The sequence below is a fragment of the Sylvia atricapilla genome, chromosome 2, assembly GCF_009819655.1.
Source record: "Sylvia atricapilla isolate bSylAtr1 chromosome 2, bSylAtr1.pri, whole genome shotgun sequence".
Lineage (NCBI taxonomy): Eukaryota > Metazoa > Chordata > Aves > Passeriformes > Sylviidae > Sylvia > Sylvia atricapilla.
This window is the reverse complement of record NC_089141.1, coordinates 41,862,569-41,885,444: the sequence shown is the minus strand read 5'-3', so window position 1 is coordinate 41,885,444 and position 22,876 is coordinate 41,862,569. Positions and strand designations below refer to the sequence as shown.

The 22,876-nt window shown below is 42.5% G+C and overlaps 1 protein-coding gene across 1 annotated transcript; it reads right to left on the bottom strand.

Annotated features, from left to right (window-relative positions):
• Nucleotides 1–2,436: 2,436 nt before the first annotated feature.
• C2H11orf87 (chromosome 2 C11orf87 homolog) lies at nt 2,437–4,431 on the bottom strand. Its single transcript, XM_066313024.1, has one exon. The coding sequence runs from the start codon at nt 4,286–4,288 to the stop codon at nt 3,812–3,814; it is 477 nt and encodes a 158-aa protein (XP_066169121.1). The 5' UTR covers nt 4,289–4,431; the 3' UTR covers nt 2,437–3,811.
• Between the last annotated feature and the right edge of the window lie 18,445 nt (nt 4,432–22,876).

Genomic DNA, 22,876 nt, shown 5'->3' with positions numbered 1-22,876 from the left:
AGTGGTTTCCATCCCGTGGAGACTGCTAGGATAGGTGCAGAGCAGGGTCAGGTGGTGATGTGGAGAGCTGTCCCCCTCCGTGTGGACTACAGATGGGATCCCAGTCCCTTGGCAGTCAGTGCAAGCCACTTCTGTTGTTGCCAGCGGGAGCTGGATGAATCCCCAGGGCAGCAGCAGGCTCTGAGGACAGGAGTGCAGGACGAGGCATCACCGATGCTCCAATGCAGTCCCAGCATGGCCATCACATCGCCCATCAGCTCTGCTCTCACTGGGCTCTACAAAAGGAGTCATTGCTGCCACACTTCCTCCACAGAACAACGGCTGGACAGACAGGAACTATTGAGCCGCACAGCACTTCTTATTTGTACACATGCAGGATGCCAGTGGCCAACCAGCTCCAATTCAGAACCAGGAAAATCCAGTCGGAGGATGTGCCCTCTAACAAAGCAAAGACAGTCTGTGCTTCCATCAGTCAGCACTCAGCTGCCCAGTTGTCATTGTCACTCGTCAAAACCAGTGCAAATTCACAGGAAAAAGAATGTCCGCATCGAGAGGGTAAAAATCCTTCCTCGTGTTCAAGAAAGGTACAAGCATTTACCCAGCATCTCTATCAAACATTGTAGAAAAGATTACACAAAAATATTTAAATATATGGATACAGATACATAGATATTACACTTGCATAAAATATGTATATTCAAAACCCTTTGGGCAGTTTCACATTTAGCTGAAAATGTATGCTTTAGAAATAAGAACAATTTTCCACTCTTTTCTAGTTTAAGTAGGAGGGGGAGGGGAAAGAAGCATCAGCCTTATTAATACTGAATGCTAAGTGCAGAAGTTTAGCTGTAGCTGTAGGGTTTTGAAGCAATTGATTTGACAGAACCTCCAAGCATAAACTCTGTTTTAAAAATCCACATCTATTCCCTAGATTGCTTATTGTTTCATGAAAATGAAAACCTACGTGTCCTGCTTGTATCAGCTAGATCTCCTGAGACCGTTCAATTAAACCTCATAAGCTTGCAATACCTCAAGATAGGGCTGTGTACTGGGAATATGCAAGAACCTTATTGCAGTAATTCCGTGTGATAATAGGAATTTACAACTTCTCATATCTTGTCTAGTTTAACTTTTGAAATAAAAAACCTTAAATGACACCACAAGAAGCTCACAGTTCTGCAAAAATTAAAGTCAGTATGAAATTTTACTAATTGACCATATAATTTACAAAGATTTACATAAATACAGAGATATTAAAATATTAAATCAAAGCTAATTAACAAAGGATAGAGTTTTGCATGATAACATTTTAACTCTAGTCACACTTCTGCAACTACTTTCAGTGGCATGAGATTATATAAATAATACATATACCTGTATATAGATAAAGATATATATATCTGTCTCTCCAACCTTCTTTTTTTCTTCAAAAATAGGGCAATTTTATAACTGCAATGAGATGTGACAAGCAGTACACTTCTGGGGAATTATTGCATGCCTTGAGTGCATAAGGCAGAAGGAAGAGTATCTGACTTCAGACACTAAAGAAGTGGAATCATCAACCAGAAATGCACTGGAGTGATTTGGAACATCTTATTGCTTTTATAAAACTTGAAATTATACACTGTTGGTTTGGGATGGGGAGGGTGGGAAGGGGATGGAGGTGGTTTAAAGGCACAAAATAAAGGGGAAAATAATACCTCTCTATTTAGTGGAGATCAACGGTCAGAAAGCTCCATCAGTGCTCACTGAACACTCCTCATTGTCCTAAATCTATTCCCTGTGGTGCAATACTGTGCCGCAGTTGCATAAGGAGGTTAAACACGAAAGTTCATGCATCCTTTATTGGGGGAAACAAAACAAAGCAAATTTCCTTGCCCAGCAACAACGAAGTACCCATTATCAGCAAGAGCCAGCCGTGGCTCCCATCCTTGCAAACACCCCTCGCTCAGTTGCGCTCACGGCAGCTCGCCACACTAACCTCAGCGGGTGGAGCGGCTCCTTGGGCTCCCTGGTACAGCTCTTCCCTAAAACGATGGTGGCACGGATCCAAACTTAACAGCAATTACCCATCACACCAGGAAAGATCAGGAAGCGAGAAAACCGGGTAACAGAAATACTGCCCTGAAATCTCTGCATTTTGGGGGTATGATAGGAGTGTGGAGAGCTTCTGCCACTCTCTTTCCCAGTTTTAAATTGGCTAATGACATTCACTCACAGATTGCAGCTCCAGACCTCCTGGTCTAATGTGTCTGGGAAGTTTTTAGTCAGCCACCCTAGCAGACAGAGCATGTCAGAGAAGAAATACAAAGGATACAGAATATTGAAAACCGTGGACCATTACTATATCGTGAAATCACTTTAAATGATGGAACAGAAAAAAAAAAAAAAAAGAAAAAAAAAAAAGAAAAAAAAAAAAAAGAAGAAGAAGAAAAAAATACCTTGTGATCACTTTTTCCTTTGCTGTAATTTTTAGATGTTAGTATGCACAGTAGAGGGCTGCCTCTGCCACGATGCCACACTATATGTTTCAAAGTTTGGATACAGATACGGCATGCTGTTAAGGCACCTTCAAGTAATGGTCATTAATTTAATCACTAAGCAAAGACGCATTTTCTGTAAACCACACTGTGTCCTCCAACACACACAGTACCAGCAGCCACTCACACCTGCCATCCACAGACAGCAAAACTCCATGCTTGCTAGGGATAAACTACACCACTTCTAAGCAGCCACTTCAAACATAAATATCTCGCAGGGTTTGGGAGTGGACGTTTTGCAGAATTGCATTATTTGTTTCCCAGGAGAGGAAACACGATAAAATTAAGTGTTGTCTGTCCCTGTCTACAAGATTAGAAGGGTTGAAAATACACATCAGCCTAAAAAAGTAGAAGCAAGATCTGTACTGCTGCAGGATTCCTTGCTGGGAGACAAAGATGTAAATGCAGCCATTCAGTGCAGGGTGCCTGGAGCAGAACTGGACTGTTTCAGGACCAACAGGAGGCACAAAGACAACCTCCCTCGGGAGGGGACAGGCAAGTTACTGCACATTTCCTCTCCCTTCCACGCAGAATGGTACTGGGTTTGGGTTTCACGGTTCATGGCGCGGGGAAGGGGTGCTTTTCAAGATGAAGGGAGCTGATGGGAGGGGAAAGCTCAGGCACCGCTCTATGCAGACAGCTGACTCCATCCCCCAGATAGTGAGTGGGTCACTCAGTGCTTCAGCTGGGGGCACAGGGCTATGGAGTCAGAGGGTGCTTGCAGCTATGCCCAGCTAGGGATGGCCATTTCTACACCAAGCAATACCCAGTTCTGGAAAGGAATGAGAGGGGTGGGACAGGGGCCATAGATCCCAGCACAAAAGGAGAGACCACAGTGTACCACCAGTCTGCGCTGAGACAACAGAAGGGTCCCAAGGCACCCACCAGATCTGCCTCTCCCTCCACACCCCAACTCACACCACGTAACAATGACACAGGGTGCAATGGGAATCCCAAGAGCAGTGGGAAACCCAGTTATCCCTATACTTGGGGTAATAATGTCCAGAGAAAAGCGACCCCCTACCCCTGACCCTCTCGTGCAGGTGGATGACTTGATACTTAGTAGCTGTGTCCAGCTCCTTCTCCAGTAAAAAGATGCATCCTTTCCTCACACAGTCAATGAGAAACGCAATGTGATCTGTCATGCGCTTGGATCATGGGCTTGTTCGTTCATTTGAATTAGCAATGTTTTCTTCTTCTTCGGGGACTAGAATAATCACTCAGATATTTACAAACATCAGTCAGTGCCTTCGCGAGGTCTGACAAAACCATCATGACAAAACCACCGTCTGCAGGAGCCCCGCGCCAGCTGTGTCCAAACAAGCCTGTGCTCGCTGAGAGCTGGGGGCTGCCGAGGGAGAGGATCGCTGGATCTCCGAGTCCTGGGGGGGTCTTCCCAGTCGGCTGTCTCTTCCTTGGGGTGCCTCTCCCTGCACCACTGTCCCAGGGTGCTGGCTGCTGCTATTGCTGCTGCGGGCACAGTGGTCCCGTTCGTACTCCTCCTGAGCCTTTTGCATTTTCCGCTTCTTCATCTTCCTCTTGTGGATGTGGAAGGTGGTGAGGGAGAGGAGGATCAGGCAGAAGATGAGGGATACCAGGACAATTAAAACCAGGGTGGATGAGAAGGACTGAAAGAGTTGACCCACTTGCGTGATGCAGGTGCTGCTGGTATTTAAGGTGGCAGATGTCCTGTTCAGAAGACAAGGCGGCAGGGACAGCCTCAACTCTTTGGAGAGCTTGGCACTCATTGAGGAGGCTACGGAAGATGAGGATCTTCCTCCCCTCTCTGAAGACGTCTAAATTTCAGTCGGTGACGGGCTGCTGGCGGGCGCTTGCTGGAAATGCCCGGGATGCTGCCGGCTCAGCCTCCCGCTCGCTCTGAAGTACCCGAGCAGCCTGCGAAGGGAGCCGGACACATCAGCGCCCCGAGGCACCCACCCTGCGCAGCTCCCCCGCCCCAAACCCGGCTGCGGCAGCCTCCGCCCTGCGCCCCGCCACGGCCCCGCTCCGAGCGGCCCCGGCTCCCTGTCGGGAGGAGGCGGAGGGTGCCGGGACGGGGCACCGCCGCCGCTCCGACTTCGCCAATTCCCCGGCACCCCGGGCAGCACCGCCCGGCCGCTCCCCCAACTAGTTGCCGCGGGAAAGGAAGGCAGGGAGCGGCGGCCGGGTGCCAGAGCCCCGCGCCGCGGCGGCTCCGTGCTGCCGGAACCGAGCGGGTCCTGCCCCGCCGTGCCGGTGCCGGTGCCCGCCCCGGACCTCCCCTTACCTGCGCGGCGAGGGAGCGCCCGGGCGCCGCGGGCGCTGGGGGCTGCGGCAGCGCGGAGTGAGCGCAGGAGCGGAGCCGCCGCCGCTTCGGGGAGCGCCGCCCGCAGCTGCAGCCGCCCCGGCCGCTGACGTCAGGGGCCCGGCCCGCCGGCCGCCGCCCCGCACGGCCCCTCGGCGGCGGCACCGCCCGCGCCCCGGCCCGCCGCTCCCACCGCGCCCTCCGCGCCCCGGCCCGCCGCTCCCACCGCGCCCCCGGCCCGCCGCTCCCACCGCGCCCTCCGCGCCCCGGCCCGCCGCTCCCGCCGCGCCCTCCGCGCCCCGGCCCGCCGCTCCCACCGCGCCCTCCCTGCCCACCCCCGCCGCCCCGCCGAGAGCGGCCCGCGGCCCCTTCCCCAAAGCGTACCGCCGCACGCACCGGCCGCGGCCAGCCCCTTCGCCCCTGGCCCCAGACGCGCCGTGGCCGAGCGCCCGCACCGAGCCTCCCCCGGCGCCTGCACCCCGCGGCTGCCGGCTGCGCCCACCCGCAGACCGCGTTCGCGCCGTACCGCGCCCGGGAGCCGAGCTCCCGCCGGTGCCAAAAGCCCGTCCCTCCGCACAGCCTCCTTGCCCGGGGAGGCTGCTGTGAATCTGTGAGAGCGAAGCAATGCCAGGGACTCCTGGTGGGAATATGTGTGAAAACTTGCCTAACCAAGGCTAAGTGCATCGCAGGCTTTTCGTCAAGAACAAACAGGTATGAGCTGCCCATTAATGCACTTAAGCCAAAACTTGGATGATTTCTAAACATAAGAAAATCTATTTTGTGAAAAGTACTTTCAGAAGTGCTAACAGGGCAGAAAAAATAATTACCATTAGGATGGAGCTCTTCACATTTCCAAAAGGAACAAACTGATACGGTAGTGTCTGGCAACATGGGACAAGATCTGATGGCCAGGAGGTTCCATCAGTCCCGTGTTGTGTGCTCTAGACTAACCCCATGTGCTGGAAGGAGAGTTGCTATGAGGCTCTGGTGTAAGTAACAGGACTTTAAGGAAAAACAGAAAGTACCCATGTATCCATCCTTTTTAGTGGCTAACAGTATAAGCTGTGATGTGAATTAGAAAAATCTTAGTGAAGAGCAAAGGTCCATTAGATCTGCTGACCCAGATAGCCAAGAACCTTTCACAGAAGTAGACAGAAGCTGGCAAACTGCACATTTAAGCACTTTGCTGTTTCAAGGCAGATTTCTTCTGTACTGTCTTTGTCTCTGATAAATAAATGCACCAAAGCTTGTGAAATTTGGCCAGACTATTAACTCTATGATTGTTCTGGAGAGAGATTTACACCACACGGAATGAACTACATTCAAGACGGTTGGGATAGTCCCAATCATTTCCAAAGGGACTCCAATGTAATGCTTCCTCTAAAACGAGAGGAATTAGGGTTTCCATTATTCTTTCTCTTCCCCAGAATAATACAGCTTGGTGATGGAGGGGTGCTGCACAGAGAGGAAAAATGTTCAGTCCAGGACTGGGAGACAAGCCCTTGCCCACTCATTTGCCCACTGCTCCTCTCACTCAGCTGCCTCAGGTGACAGCTGGTGTCATTGCCAAAACACACCTCCTCATGCAGTGGGGTTGAGTGACACACACACACGGTGAGTGGTAAAAGTCTATTCCAACCCAAATTATTATATGATTCTATGATTCTCAGCCCAGCATTCCTTGCACAGGAATGCTGCAACCAAACCCCTCACACACATACATCTCCATAGCCTCACTGGCATTCCGCCTGCACTTTTTTCCTTCCTCCTCCCTTCAACGTGCACATCTGAGGTCTGCATTAATCAGTGCTCTATACTTGCTGCCTTAGAGAAGAAAACAACCACCACAGGCTGAAACAACACATCAATCCTCAAGCCATTCCCTCTTTCCTCCCACTATTCTTTGCAAAGCAGCAGCTGAATGAGGGGCTGCAAAACAGGGTGAGGACATGGGGACCACTCATCAGGGCCTGTGCCACTGGAGGATGCTTCTGATCCCACACAGAAGCAAACAAGTTATAAACCAGTAGTGCTGTGCTCCCTGACCAGGCTCAACTGAATCCTTTAGCCTAAACTGAAAGTGGGAAAAAGATAGCATTTAATCCCAAAAGCATGTGTGAGGTTGCAAAGTTGCAGCAGTTGATCTGAGATTGCTGTTCAGATTAGGATTAGAAAATAGTGAAAATGTGTTTTATATATTAATATGATAATCATTCCAAGGTTTTTCCTAAACCATAGAGAGTGAAAAATGGGTTCAGGGAGTGGACAATGGTAGAGGTATCAGCAGATGTTTAACTCCTTCCCTGCTGTCACAGCCTCTTCTCTGTGTGTTCATGTACAGTTTTGCAATATTTCTGCTTTAGCTAAAATAAATAAAAAGCACAGATTGTTCTTGCTTTTTCTGGCAACTAATTTTACAATGTTTAATAAGAGAATCAGAAGAGAAGCATTGTAAACTAAAAGGGAAATAACTCTGCTGTGATTACACGTACCTAGGCATTCTGGTTCATACTGGTTGTGAGCCAACCAAATGGATTCAAATACCCATGAGCAGAATACAGGAAGTTTCAGAAATCAGGGGAAAAAAAAATCTGTGTTATTATTGTGTCTTATTCCTTTGCTCGGATTAATTGTTGTATTTAAATATATAAATAAAAAATATAGATTATGCAGTCATGAAAAACCCTTACTTTATCTGGCATGAAAATAAAGGTCACGATATCTTTAAGAGTTCCCTCTTTCAAGAATAAGTTGGTCATTAGTGAATTGGTCATTATAGTGAATTCAAGCACACCATATAAACAGTATGTCATTTATTTGGATTAGGTTTCTTGCTCAGGGAGGACTGGTCATTGTGTCATAGAGGACATGGTATTAAGGGGATAGTTTTTGAGTTTTACAACAAGGTTTGTATTCATTAGAACCTCAATAACTCCCAGTTTTCTCTTGATTCCCATTATTAAGAAGCAGGCAGCATACATGCTTCCAAATCCCACAGATGGACTTTCAAAGATAAATTTTTTTTAGTCTATAATTAGAAAAGTTGGTCTTTCAGATACTAATTCCTTAATCCCTATATTACAACGCCCTTTTTTTGCTAAGGCAGTTGCCTAATCTCCGTGAGCAAAGGCTGCTCGTGTAAGTAAAGGTTTGGTTGTTCAGGCCCTTGCCTATTAATGATCCTTCTTGCAAAAATTTATTGTCCCACCAATGTTTAAATTTAGCACTTGATTGCATAGAGATTAATGATCCCTTTTTCACCAAGATGGATGTCATCATTTGCTAGCAAGACCAAGCACTCCATGAATGCCAATAACCCTCGTACTAATCTGCTATCTTCCCATGGGATTGAGGCCATCTGTGTAGAAGTCTTTCAGGACTTTACATAGTCCCACTACAATAGGTAAAATTTAAACATGATTTAAACATGGTTTGAAAACTTAGTGCTGTAGATAGAATGGATTTTACAACGGAAATAAAATAAATTTTTGTTTCATATGCATTGGTAGGCCAGCTAAGATTCCGCAGATACTAGAAGTGTCCTTCAGAGATTCTGAGCTGGGAGAGCTTTACTATGGCTGACAATTCTGCTTCCCAAGCTATCCAGCTCAGAAGTGGATATTCTTTTTATTTCTTTTATCCACACCTTTTAGAAGAAGGTAGTCTGAGTGATATGGACTCACAATTATTTCAGTTTCAGGAGATGATTCTTTATGAAGCTTAAGGGCAATTTTACATATTCATTTTCTATTCTGACTTTCGAAAAACATTCTTTTCTTGTTCTGGTAAAGAAGAAACCTCCCACATGTGATGGTGAGAATTTTAAAAAGAAAAAAAGAGGATGCACGTGATGCTGATCGAGGAAGGTTACTAGGCTTTTGCTGAATTCAACAGGGTGTTAAATGGCACTAGGAGCAGAACACAGGTCCAGACTATGAAGAATAAGTCGACAACATTGAGCTTGCCCGAACAAGTACACAGATCTAATTATAACATCAGAATTCTAAAGCTGCATGTGTGTGCATCTAGTAATGCAAAGTGAATCTGGGTAAAATTATTGCAAGGGGAGGAAAGAAAGAAAGTATTTTAACTTTAACTGTGCTCTAAAAATGCACTAAAATTTACTTTATTCATTAGCCAATACTCTTTAGAATGGCAGGGTCAGAGTAATGACCTTCCACATTTAATCTTTTTGCTTTTCTAATACAGAGTTTTCAGGGCATTTGGAGGAGCAGACTTTGATTATATTTTTAAATAGAGAATATAGCTAGTGGTTGGTGAAACATCAACTAACTGTAGCAGTGGGTATCACTGAGAGAGAAAACAGAAATTTTTACCGCTTAGTTAGACTGGAGTGAAGTTTAAGCATAATGATCCCCAATTGAAATCTGATTGCATGTTAACAGGCCCTCACATGCTTCCCCTCACACAGTTTGAATGCATCTCAAGATTATTCCACTCAACAGTCATTCCAGCTTTTAATATGGAATAAAGCACTTGTTCAGTCACACTCTGTGACTGGGTCAGATCCAGCCCTGGAGGGCGATGGGCTCAAGCCTGCATCCCTTTTGTGTGACCAGAGGGTGGTAAGGGCGAACCTCCAAGTGAAAGAAAGAAACAACCATGCTTTCCATAGGTCATCCCATGGGCCAAAGGCAGAATTGTCCTCACATATGCTCATGTGATCCATCTGTATATTTACTTTGAAAAGGACACTTAGGATAACAGTTGGGCAGCTGCTGTCTGCAGACAGAAGGCTGGAGGTGAAGGGACTTGAATTTGGGTCTTTCAGCTCCAGGCAGCACATGTCAGTCTGAGACAGGAGATTTTCTTGCTCATTCCATGCACATAACAACCCTCCCGCTCCTCGTAATATCCTGGCTTTTTTCCAGGGAGGAAATCTAAGAAAGCTGGGAAAGTGTAATGGATGACAAAGCCATTTACCTCTAGCTCTACTAGAAAAAAATCCATGCTCAGTCAACTCCAGCTCACTGTGCTGTTCATCAGCAACATACATAGCTCAAATTTTGCCCAGGGTCTTTTTTTTTTTTTTTTTTTTTTTTTTTTTTTATCAACTACTGTGTGATGAAGAAGGAAGTTGGCAGCACTCATTGTTATTCTGCTCTGCTGTTATCTCCTGGGCTCTGAACATCCAAGGGACCTTGGTTTTATCCCCACTTTTCCACTATTGCAATAGTAAAAGAAATCCTGATACCAGCTACTGGAAATACATTTTTCTTGCATTGTTGCATAGCTGAAAGTCTTTGTGGACAGCCTTGTTCTTTCAATTTATCTGTTATCCTGCTTGTAGCCAGGATTTTAACTACTTCTCTTATAGGAATTTGAATGAAGTTTAGAAAATGTATTTTAAAATATAACTAATTTTTGCTAGCTTTGTAGCACTTCAGCCTTTTTCTTCTGAGGCTGTAGTTTGAGGTGGGGAGTGAGAATATTAATTTTTAATTAGACTATCACCCCCAAACTTCATAAGCACAAAATTTCTTCATGCCCATATTTTCTAAACTAGAACCAGAAATGTGAAGGTCTTATTCTGTGAGGTACTGTGCCCTGTAGTAAAATCCAACCAGCACTAGGATACCAGCACCTGCTCACAGGAAAGGTAAAATTAAGTGTGTCATTAATTGCCCGTTGGATTGGATCAAGCACCTTGCAGCAACAGCCCCTCTCAGGTGGTTCTTTCCCTCCTTCCCAAAAACCCATGCCCAAGCTGCAAAGCCAATGGATGGTCTCTTCCATGGCAAGAGCCCTCCATCTTATGAGCTGCATCATCACCTTTTAAAGCAGAAAAGGCTCTGACAGACAAATGAGCTCAAGGTTTTCCCTTCGTTGTTCCTGGTATTTACCTGATATCGTGTACAATGTTATTGTGAAAATCCTTTTGTACAAAAATAGCATTGTTTCAGAAGAGCTTATTTTACCAGTGGTAATCAGCAAGAAAGCATTTGTTTACTGTGATTTCATTTTTAAACTTGCTTCACCGCTGTGTGTATTAGACTCTGCTGGAGAACCATGAAATCTCTTATTACTGGGCTCTTCGGTTTTCTCTCCGTATCTTTGTGCTAAGTTTTATTATACTCTCCGCCATGACATGTCTGAAATTAGACTGAAAACACACTGGGAAAGCAACAGAATGATCTGATTTTAATCAAGAGGTGCTCTGAGAGAACATAAACCTCCCTCCAAAATAAAATAAAACCAACTGCAGCATCTGGAACTAAGGAGAAAATATCAATGCAATAAACACTCAACAAAGTGGGCCAGTTTTTTTAATGCTCTACAGGAATATGTTTGGATGTAGTAATGCCCTTGCATGATAGCAGGAGGCTGATTAGCTGTTTTATACTCAAAGGAAGTATTGATACTATAACTTCTCTCTGTGTGCTTAGGTAAGACTACGCCGAGGAATCCTGTTTCCTACTTCTTCTGACCTAAAATTGGGTCTCTAAATCATTGCTATGATACAGATATTTTTCCTTGCCTTGAGGAGCCCAGGAGTAAAGTTTATCTAATCCACTTCTCACCACATTTGTGGGTCACACTGGAGTGGCATCAGTGTAAAAAGGAAAAGCTTGGAGACCTAAGGAAAACTGAGTTGACAGAACAGGGAAGACTGAGTTTACGGAATGGGGGTAAAATTGGCAAAATTTAACATTTTTATAGAAGAATGTGTTTTGTCGAGCTCAGAAATGCAAGTGGAACATAGGAGGTACAGTGTAGAAGTGACAGTCATAAATAGCTATGATTTGAGAAGCAACATACAAAAGTGAGAAGAGAGATTTCAAGAAATTGGACTTATGTAACTGAAAATTATACAACATAAAAGTATCATTTGTCATTTCAATCACAGGCCTATATAGACATAGTGCTAGATGTGATTTCAGCTGCTCTAGCTAGAGAAATATGTAATAATTCTTACAAGAATACACATTTTAAAATTCTGTAAACTGTGATAGCATGAAAAGACAGAGAAATGTTTTAGTATTTCCCAGATAGGTAGGCAGGTATCATCTGCCACTTTCAATCCTATGTCTGTCATATTTATTCCACAAGTCTGAGGAAGAGTTGGACATTTACCACAAATTATGTATTAAAGTTGGGCATAAACTCTCAGTAAGTTGGAGAATAGGATGTCTTTCTGATGAGGGGAAATGAAGAAACACAGCTGAGATAGAATAAAAAGCTGTGTTTCATGAAGTCTTTTAGGAAAACAGCAAGAGGGGAGGAGAGGCGAAGGGAGGGAAGGGATACACTGTAACTTGTCTAATAAAGTGTTTGGGAGACACGGAGGTCTGGTTTATGAGCAAATGAACAGGTCTTTAAAGAAGAATGAGTTAAAGATCAGAGTGTAAAGTGCCGACATGGCGCAGAACAAATGTTGGGAACTGTAACCTTGTGAGTACAGAAAACTGTGAAACAAATTGCTCAGCTAGATTTTTTTCCCCACGGTTGTCAGGTGTATAAAGACTGTGTACATGACTGCTGCATCCACAAAATATAGCATTCAATTCACCTTGAAAGAGGTCTTGTTTCTTTAAATTAACAAGCTTTTTGTTTTTCTGTAACTGTGACAAGTAGAAGGGAACAAAGTGGGCTTTGTATTTTTATTTGAGGGATCTATTCCCTTGGAAAGATAGGGAGTACATAAGGCAGTATGTATTTCTATGGTAATTCACCAAGAACCAGGTTTTGCACCTGTAGGTAAGCAGACCACTGACAGAGGACAAGATTTTTACAATGTAGTTAAAGGAATGACAAAGATATCCTGAGACTTGTTATTTAAAAGAAGGAAGCGGAGAAAAAGGATAATGAACAAGGAAGAAAAAGGGCAATCCGCTAATTTTAAACAATCATGTTAAATATTGAGTGTCTTACGGTTCTTTTATGGGAAGACCATGCTTTCTCTTCTCAGGGCGTCTTCAGTTTCTCACAGGACTGTACCTTGTGGTCTTCTGAGTAATCACACATGAAAATCTTTTTTTTTTTTTTTTTTTTTTTTTTTTTTTTTTTTTTTAAATTTGATGACAGAGAAACAAAGGAATGGGGTGCTGTCAGTGGGATGTTTTGAAGCTAAGCTACCTATGTTTGAGCCAATGAAATGGTTAGGTTGCCTCTCCAGATTAAAATAGTCCTGGAAAAGGAGAAAATGGGGTTAACTGTCTAGTTTCAACTGAACACATTTGTGTATTTCATACCAACTAAAATGTTCTGACTAAAAATAAATAGGCAAGTGACTTGAACTTAATTTAGTAATTACATATGGTATTTTCACATTAAAAGAAAAGACCAATTAATAATAACTGTCATTTAAAACCTAGCTACTTTACAAAAGTGTATTACTCTATAGATTTCCATCATGGTTTTTACTATGACTAGATTAGGACACAACATCAATACCTAAATACTTCATTGCTTGATAGAATACTTCATTGCTTCATTTGAGCTGTTCCAGTCTATTATGCAAATTGTACAATATTAAAATTTATTTATATGTATTTAATTGGACGATGACAGATCTCTTATTAGCTACTTAAACTGAGACCAACAGCTGAAAAATATCAGCATGAAAGCTATTCAAACAAAAATCTTGCAAATCAAAAGAATCATGCTTATTTGCTGAGATCTTATACTGAACAAAATCACTTCAACCCACAAATAACAATCATGTTAGTGAGTAATTAAAGCAAGGGACAAAGTCAGGACTACAATATTCTATTCCCAATTCAGCTACTGACTCACAGTGTGATTTTGCTCATTTACCACCTATGAAATGGAAGATGTGATAATGATAATGACAGGGATAATAATGCCTACATAAAAGAAGTGCTAGGAGTCTTAATGTTTGAAAAGAGCTTTGAGATAGAGCTGTTATATAAACATGGATTATAATTAACAAGGGACTGCCAGCTTGCACGATTGGTACGTTCTTTGGGCTTTCAGAAGTAAAGATAGGTGAGCTCTGTATACCTGAGATACCACAGGTCCTCTGTTGTAAGAGCTTATTTGGGAAATTACATTTCACAGCTGCCATTACACTGTATTGGAACCAGGCTTTTAAGAGGACCTAACTATTTGCCAGTCATTAACACAAGAAACTTTAAAGGCAGTTCAAAATAATCTCATCACTGTGACTACTGGCCACAGCTTGTCGTATTGTGTTCTCTTCTTAGTAGATATGTGTAACAATGCATTTGTATGAAAGACAGGAGAACACGAGCACATGAACAAGGAGAAGAGGTTCAGTGCCTTAGTGAATGCTGAGTGCCTGAGGCATAGGTGAGCTTGGAGATTTTCTTATACTGTAAATCCATGCTGCCGAAGTCTCTGAAAATGGTCAAACACAACCCCAACAATAATTTTCCTGACCAGTTCAGACATCTGCTCTGAGCACAGTGATATTCTTTTTTGTTGAAAGTCTTTGAAAATAATGGGTTACATTAGAACAGAAACCTAGTAAAAATATGAGTAAGATACTCTGGAAAGGTGAAGTCTTCCTTGCTGAAAGGCAAATCGAACAGTAGCTTTGGAAAGATAAAATACTCAACAAAAGTTAGAATAATAATGGGAAGCAGATGTATAGATTATAGAACTTTGTAGAGCACAGCACAATAGTACTCTAAAACAAGTCAAAGGCGTCTGCAAAGGTGCATTGGTCTCTTTTTCTTGTATAATCAGTTAGATGTTTTTTACAAACTAAATCAGCTAAAAGAAAGAACAGTCTGTAAGTAATCTTTGTGTGAAAACAGAAGTTTACTGCAGAGGAGCAGCAAAAATATCTTTTAATAGCTTGTTTTGTAGGAAAAGAATTGTACAGGACTTGATTTGTGTAAGGCTGGCAGAGTACAGGAACATGAAGTGATACTGAAAGGATATTTTAGTTATACATTTTCCTGAAAGATATTCCAGTGTATAACATTAAAAATCCATTTCTATATCCCCCCAAAACATGGAAATCTCTCAGATGATCATGAAATAAAAAATCTTCTAAGTAAAGGCTATAAGAAAATGGTTTGATTCTTCTCAGCTAATTATGTTTTATTATCATTAATTATGTTACAACGTTAGAAGTCCCCATCAAGTCAATGTCATGATACTTAGACATTAAAGCAGGATCATGCTTTACAAGAGCACAGTTTGATTAAAGAACTGTCCTGGGGTTCCAGCAAGGTGAAGTGATTTAGCTAAGGCCACAGAAAGGGTCAGTGGAGGAAGAGCAGCCCCTGGATTGCAGGATTTGCAATGTACATAGGGAGCATAAAGACAATGCTTCCAGCATAAATTGGTAGGCCACTGCACTGAGAAGAGCTAATAAAGCTGTAAATATCTTGTATCCAATCTAGCTGCCCTGCCATGTTAGCTTCATTGCCCCACTCACCTCTGTTTAGCCAGGTCTCTGGAGTGGCATCCTCCTTATTTCATATCTCTATTTCGTTATTTACCATTTCAGAGTTGGAGAAGAGTTAACTGGTGACAGGAATAACCATGGGGTCCCAAGAATATTTACTGGGAATAAAGAACAGGATGGGCATGAAATACGTCACTTAGCATTGTGAGATTTCTTACTGCTGAAAGAGTTCATTTTGTGACCGAGTGCAAAAAAACGCTCACATTTCTGTGGAAGCAAAAAAAACCCATAGAATGCTGCAGCTTTCCTCTTAAAAAAATTGAATGAATGATCATGTGTCACTGAGTAAGAAAGATTGGGAGGAAATGTATTTCATGAAGATTCTATTCTGTAGCTGCCTTTTAGTCTTTCCTGAACATCTATCTGAAATGCTCAGCACCGTTCTCAGCAATAGCCTAGATAATGCAAGCGTGAGAGTTGTTTTTCTATTCTTAATTGCACAGAAAGTATTGTGCATCTCTGATTTGTTAGTCACATTACCGGGGAGCAGGATCTTGGGAGAGATTTCTGAGGACTGCAAATGGGATAAACCCAGACAGAACTGACGTAAAACATGAAATGTAAAACACAGAACTCTATGGATGGAAAAGAGCCATTTGTGCAGTTGTACTGAACACAATGCTTTGTCCATGGAACACTGAGAACTGAGGAAACATGTGAGGACAACAAATCCACAGTGATAAGAGCAACAATTCCCTTGTTTGTACCCACGATAAGGGTTCACATCATTTGCTCCTCAGAACCCCTTTGCCACTTTTGTTTTTCTGCATTAAAATAACTTTGATGGGCATTGCTTGCAAGAAAAAGGAAATTGTTTCTTTGCTTTCAGAGATGTTCCAAAACCACAAAGAAGAGTTGCAATGAAGGCTTTAGAGACTGTGGTTACGCTGTGTCCAATAGTTGTTTCATGCTGTATTGATCCTGGCACTGCTCTTCTCAGCTTAGAAAATGGTAGATTTCCTATTTTCCAGCCTCATTTTGCCATGACCCTTCCAAGGAAAGCTGAGGAGGCACAGAAGTGAGTGTCAATGGAGTGTTCGTTTGTGAGGTGGCTGGGCAGCATGCAAATGAGCAATATTTTATGATATGTTATATCTTTTATTTAAAATATTTTGATAATATTTTTGTATTATTTTAATAAAAATAGTCAATATTTTATGAAAAAAAAAGCCTTACAGAAGATTCACTGCCTCTTCTTTCTATCCAGACTGGTGCTCTCCTTTTGCCTTACCACGGCTCAGTCATTAATACTTATCTTTCTTCAAGCTTGATTCACTTTCTTCATATTTGTTTTGCTTCAAGCTTCATTCACATTCTTCCTAGAGCCCTCAGGAGTCAGCAGGCCTGACTGCTTCCATCCTCTTTCTCAGCGTCACTGCTAAGTCTCCCCAGGAGTTTCCAGGCCCTCTGTTTTATCCCAAGTCCCTGTAATGTGAATGGGAGAGATTTGTAGCTGGATGTGTCATGTGTCCATCACTGGATCTCACACACACTTCAGTGGTAATCTCTCCATTCTGGAAATTTTGTATCTGAAGCCCAGGACTTCACATTTGAGCTGTAGAGGAATAAGGTCTGTGTGGTTTCAAGTGGAGTCAAGATGTGGGGAACACAGTTCATGTAAATGGCATATATGCACTCAAGAGAATTTCTACAGCTGAACAATGCATACATGGTACTTTATATATGGTTTGGTGTCGGTGAAAAATGTCCTTAAGTTCAAGAGGAAACACTGAAAGCATTAGCTACACAATTCAGATTCCCATGGAGGCTGGTTGAAATACACTGTTAGCTTCTTGTCGGGTATCAATGCCAGCTGCCTGGGGGGCTGCTGAGCCTCCAGTGCTGCTCTTGCACTTTTAATTACCATTGCCACCACGGAAAAACTATTTGGCATATTACTGCATAAGTGACTAAGGACTCCAAGAAACGTTCACACATTTATTCTTCAAATCTAGCAACTTGCTTTATTGTGTGAAAACTGAGGTATTTCTCCTATTTTTAGCTCTCTGCAAATGTGTCCTGGGTACCTATCCTGTCCTGGGCTTTCTTCTCTCAGTGACCCCCTCTGGCTTCTGAGTCATTGCCCTCCAACAATATCAAGATTTCAAATGAGCAAATGAACACAGTTCACACCACCATATTCTGGTTTCCCCATCTTTGGTTTGCACTGCCTGCTCATCCCTCATCTCCTACGCATAAGGCAGATTTCTCAGCATCTTTGACTTACTTCCTTTATGGATGGTATTTCTCAGGTTGTCAGTTCCACATCATCTCCAAATCTGCACATCTTGTTCTACATTTCCTTCTGTAAGATAACCACTACCTTCTATATATAGCAGAAACAGAACAGACTCAACATATTGCCACTTGTCACTCTTATCCCACTGTCTCTCTCTACCCCTCTGTCCCATTTGCCATCTCTGGTTTCTGTTAGCAAACCAACCGAGCATTTAATCACCAGTGTTCCTTTGTTAACGTTACAGATTACTCTCTCAGTGGGCACTGAAAGCTATCCAGAAGTCCTTGTGAAGGATGCCCACACATTCACCCTGTTTTGTTCCCATTTTCTTCACTTGGGTGAGATGAGCCAACATGGCCAAGTTTGAACTTCTTTTTTCTGCCTGTGCTAAGAGTCTCTAACTAAACTGTGCCTGTCCAAATGTTCGATATTTGCCCCTCATCAGCTTTGCTGAGTGTTAGAACAAAAGCCAAGAAAAGGTTCTGTAGTTACAATTTCTTTTGATTTTTTCTTTTTAGAAGCCAAAGGAGGTATCTGTTCTCTAAGTGCAATAGGCTCAATCTTCAGCTGGCATCAGACCAGTAGAGCTATACAGTTTTTAGCCCAGTAGAAGTTTTCTGTGTCTTCGGCTTCTAGTACACCTATCACTGCATAATCTGAGATCTGTGAGTAGTTCATGTCACTTTAACAGGTACCACTTGTTACTGAGCATACACATGCTCACTGCTGAGCTGAAATCCAACATGCACCAGCTTCAGTTCTGTGAAGGTGGTTTAAGTGAACACATTTTTTATCTCACAGCCAAGAAGGGCTAAGAGCATGCACCCACACACTTCTGAAGGCTCAGCATATGAATGGTAATTTATTAAGTGGCAGGACCCAATCACTTTCAGTTAGTGCCTTTATTTTGTAAGCAAACTATGCTGTCTCTTCTATTTCCATTGGGAAGTTTAAGGTGTGTACCAAAGCGCCCACTTGGAGTTTTGTTTGACTCTCTAATCCTTCAGTCTTCATAGACTTTTACTACTGCAGGCTGCTTGAAGCACACATAGCAGACAGCATAAATCTTCTGTTCTGCTTTGGTTTAAATATACTCCTCTCATACCTCTTTCTTAGTAAAACCTTTTACCTGTGGGTACTGGAAGATACAAAGAAACACCTCTCTCTGAAGTGTCAGTGTCTATGCTTGACTGTGTTGCTGAGGTGAGAGGAACAGGACAGGTTTGTTTCCTTTTCTGTCAGCAAATATCAGAGACTACACAGGTGATTGTCTACAATGGAATTACAGAACACATCCATTGTGTGTTGATAAACACATTTACTCAAATTGCATGGATTTTGCTTATTGTAGGTGAGCACTTACTTTCTCCCAGGAAGAGAGAACAGGATAGCACAGAAACCCTGCTTCTCTCCACCTGCTCCCCCAGCAAGTCTGGAGGAAACTGCTTGGGAAACATTTTGAGTGAACACATTTTGGATGCCCAGAGATTGTACTGGAAACGGGATCTTCTTCACAAGGGAGAGGCAAGTCAGCCCATACCCCACGGAGAGGGAGGCAGGGGGACACCTTTTTTGGCCTCCCCAAGTCTGACCCTGCTGGAGACAAATTTACAAACTTGGTTTCATGCTTCTCCATGTGAGACCTGTTCACACAGAGCAGAGCCTGAGCACCAACTCCAGATAACAGCAGAGGGACAAATAGTTGAACAAGCACCAGCTCTGCCCAGATATGCATTTCCAGCAAGCTTAAGCTACGGACTATTTACTGTATACCCTGCTACAGGATATTCACCTTCCCTGTTCTGGGAGTAATGTTAACTCACCTGGTAATACTCTTGTCAATGTTCTGGTAGTAATTTTACCAGAAGCCTTTTGTCCTTGTTCTAGTCACCAACTAGAACAAAAAATCTCTATTGGATTTCAGAGGTTTTATGGGATTTACTAGGAAATACAGTCATGTCCGGAGACCATGCTACCTGACTTTCCCTAAAGAATTTTTAGGATCTTCCCCTACATATGTACACATGATCTCAGTTATCTACATGTAAAGCAGCTTCTGGAGGGTCTGTATTTACTCACAGTCCTCTAGCTGTTTGCTTAATTGTTTGAATCAGTGTCTATATTTGTGGAGCCTGAAATATTTTTTACCACTTTTGTTTTCAATTCTGAATATAATTTGGAAGTTATTTCCAAATGTTTGTTTTATAAGCTGCTGTTATACACTCACCTTAAAACATACCCTGTTTTATGCACTGTTGTTTATAGCATCTTTGGAAGCTGAAACTTCAGTATATTTGCTGACCAAAATGCATTTCTATCTGATGGTAAAATGCGTATTGTTTAATTATGTTAGGATTACTGGCATCTGTTGGGCTCTAGGCAATTTAGCAAGATCAAAAGAAGAATCAGATTCTCATTTGCACAACAGGTATAGCCAGGGCTCTAACAGTTAATGCTAACAACATTAGCAGGGGGTATCTTAAATGTCATGTCTTAAAACAATCTAGCTTTCAGAGATTAGACTGATATCAAAAGTGTGAGCCATATAATCTGCCCACTGATATCTGAATATCTGAATCACATCTTTCCAGCTTTTGTTAGGGTCCAGCTGCCTCTCTGGAGAAATCAATACATGCAAAAAACACAGAAGCAGTGCGAGCAACTTCTGCTCTAGTTGCATTTGGCCCTCTACTCTGCAGTACAATCCACTTAGCTGGATGTCCGCTAAGTGGACGAATAGGGGCCAGAAAAAACTCCCAAGCAGACTTTCAGAACGAGGTAGGGTCTGTGTATGACTCTCTATTTCACCTGTAAGAATATTTTGCAAGGATGTCTGTGGTTAATATGCCCTATGGTAGCAAAGAGAGTTGGCTTCTGATTTGAGAGGAGCCCTTTGAACTGCCAAAAATGATAATACAAAGGAAATGTTATAGCCAGTTAGTTAACTTCCTCCAGCCTTCGTTTCAATGCAGGGGGGAACGTATCTGTGTTTGATCAGCCAAAAATTACACACCCTGAACTCGGATTCTGCTTTGATCTTCCTTTGATCATGCACTTCCCAGGAAAAAGGAACTTGCTTGCATTTAGGGTTTGACTGCAGAACAAGGAAGCAGATGCAATGAACAAGAGGCAGACAACACTTTGTATTGATTCTGATTAGTAAGCAGGGATAATTTTCCAATATTTTTTAAATGCAATGTTCTGCTCAGCTTTGGTTTACAGTCAGTGGTACATTTAGAGAATATTGTTGCAGTGGGTTCTTTCCTTAGTTGTGCACCTCATCTTTCCCACATGAGGGTACAACTGAGCAAGATGTAAATTCACGCATGGGTGATCAAACTTTGTAATATGAAGTAAAGCCCTCCCCTTCTCCATCCTAGATCAAGCCACTGTTAAATGTGACTCCTCAGCCTGGAGTTGTCAGTGAGCTCAGCAGTGGCTAAGAGCATTTTATTTTCTGTTATAGTTCTTATTTTGTGGAACACTAGAAAGAAGAAATAATTTTGGAATACAAAGTGTTTTCCTGGTTGAATGGTGAGGTAAATGAGAAGCCGTGCTTCAGAGAACGTCTGCCCTGTCTAGAACCCAGACCAAAACACAACATATTCACAGGCACAGAACTCCAGCAAAGCTCTTATCCTTTCCCAGCGGCAGCTTGCACAGCCGTAGACACCAGTGCAAAGCTCTGCTGTGCACTATGGAGCAAGAACAGCAACAAAATAGATGTCTAAGTTACTAATGCTGCAAGTCAATGAATTACATAAAAACCTAGTTTTTCAAAGTAAACCTTGATTTTTCAGGTGAGTACACAGATGAGTCTCACACTAGGATTCTAGGACATGTAGCTCTGGATGAACTTGCTTTCCAGGCCTTCTAATATTTATTTCTCTTAGGAGAGGAGAAAGGTGTAGTTCTTCATGTGCTGAAGTTCAAAACAGTCAAGGGAGTCAACTGTGCCCCTTAGGTAACTTCACCTCCCTACCTCAAGGCAACCTAACTTTACTTTCTTAAACGGTTGGCCAATATCTTACACCAGAAATGAGGTTGTGTTTGCTGATGTTTGGTAGTGGCCAAATGCACAAGACAGCAGAGGAACTGAATGGTCAGTAGTATTGTCCTTGTGGAAATAAAACTCAAAGTACTTTCAGAAGCATTGCTTAATGTACCTTTCAAACTTGGGCACAGCTGCAGAATGAGTCAGGAAGAAATTATGGGGCAATTATGGCAGTGTTTAAACCAAGTATACCCTGATCATCTTCTGATACAGGCACATAGGCATAAGATAGCACACTCTGGTAGCACATCCTTTGGGGACCTTTAATACTTCCTTACAAAAATCCATTGGCCGTGAGAAACTGGGGAAAAAACAATAACTAAGAAAACAAACATATGATACAACTCATTCTTCCTGGATTCTCTTAAAGCTACTATAACATTCATCATAAATTATCTTGCAAAATCTTGAGATTTAGAAGCAGCAGTGATGGCCACATTCCACCACATCTCCTGCATCATCAAGTGGTTAGAATCACACACCACAGGTGTGTGGAAGTGCAAAGAGGGGAAGGAGACCACTATGCCTTTATCTGTCCTCCTCCTGCCAATGCTGAAAAGAGGAGCAAATGTGGCACTGTCTCAGCATTCATAAAAGAATGAAGAAAGTTCTTACTAATTACGATGATATATGTTTAGCTTCTAGCCCTGGAAAAAGACAAAAACAATAGAAAAAGTCTTCTTAAGAAATAGTCATTTCATTTGCACAGCATAATGCAATGATGAGCAATAAGAGGCAGGATTTATAAAGAACAGATCTGGCCTGACAAAGATAATACTTTTTTATGGAATTACCAAATCAATGGATGAGTGGAACAGAATAAATGTAATACTCTTGGATTTAAGCCATTTTTTTAAACAATTGGTTTGATCATCCTCTGCCTCAAAGCCAGGCAGCTACACTGACATAAAACTGGAGAGCATGAGAATGGAGGATTGCCTACAACATTTCCCGAAAACATCCTTAAAAAGCTTGACTGAACATACTTGTGCAAAAAATTGTCTCATTTGCACCCTGAAGTCTGGAATGAAGGACCAGAACAAGGTTAACGAAAAGAAGAACATCAGTTTATAGAAAGGACAGATAAAAATGGATCAGTCTTTGGTCTTGCCCAATTTAATACTTCCAGTAATCGCAGAATTACAGAATAATCTGAGTTAGAATGAGCTAGAAAGAGGCATAAACAACATATTAATAAAGTTCATAGGTGTTATGCTAAATTGAGAAGAGAAAAGAAAAACAGAGAGGCCAACAACATGGGACAGAGGGATTAGTTAGTAACCAAAAGTAGCAGAACAAGAATCACCTTGGGAAAATACCATAAAGGACAAGCACT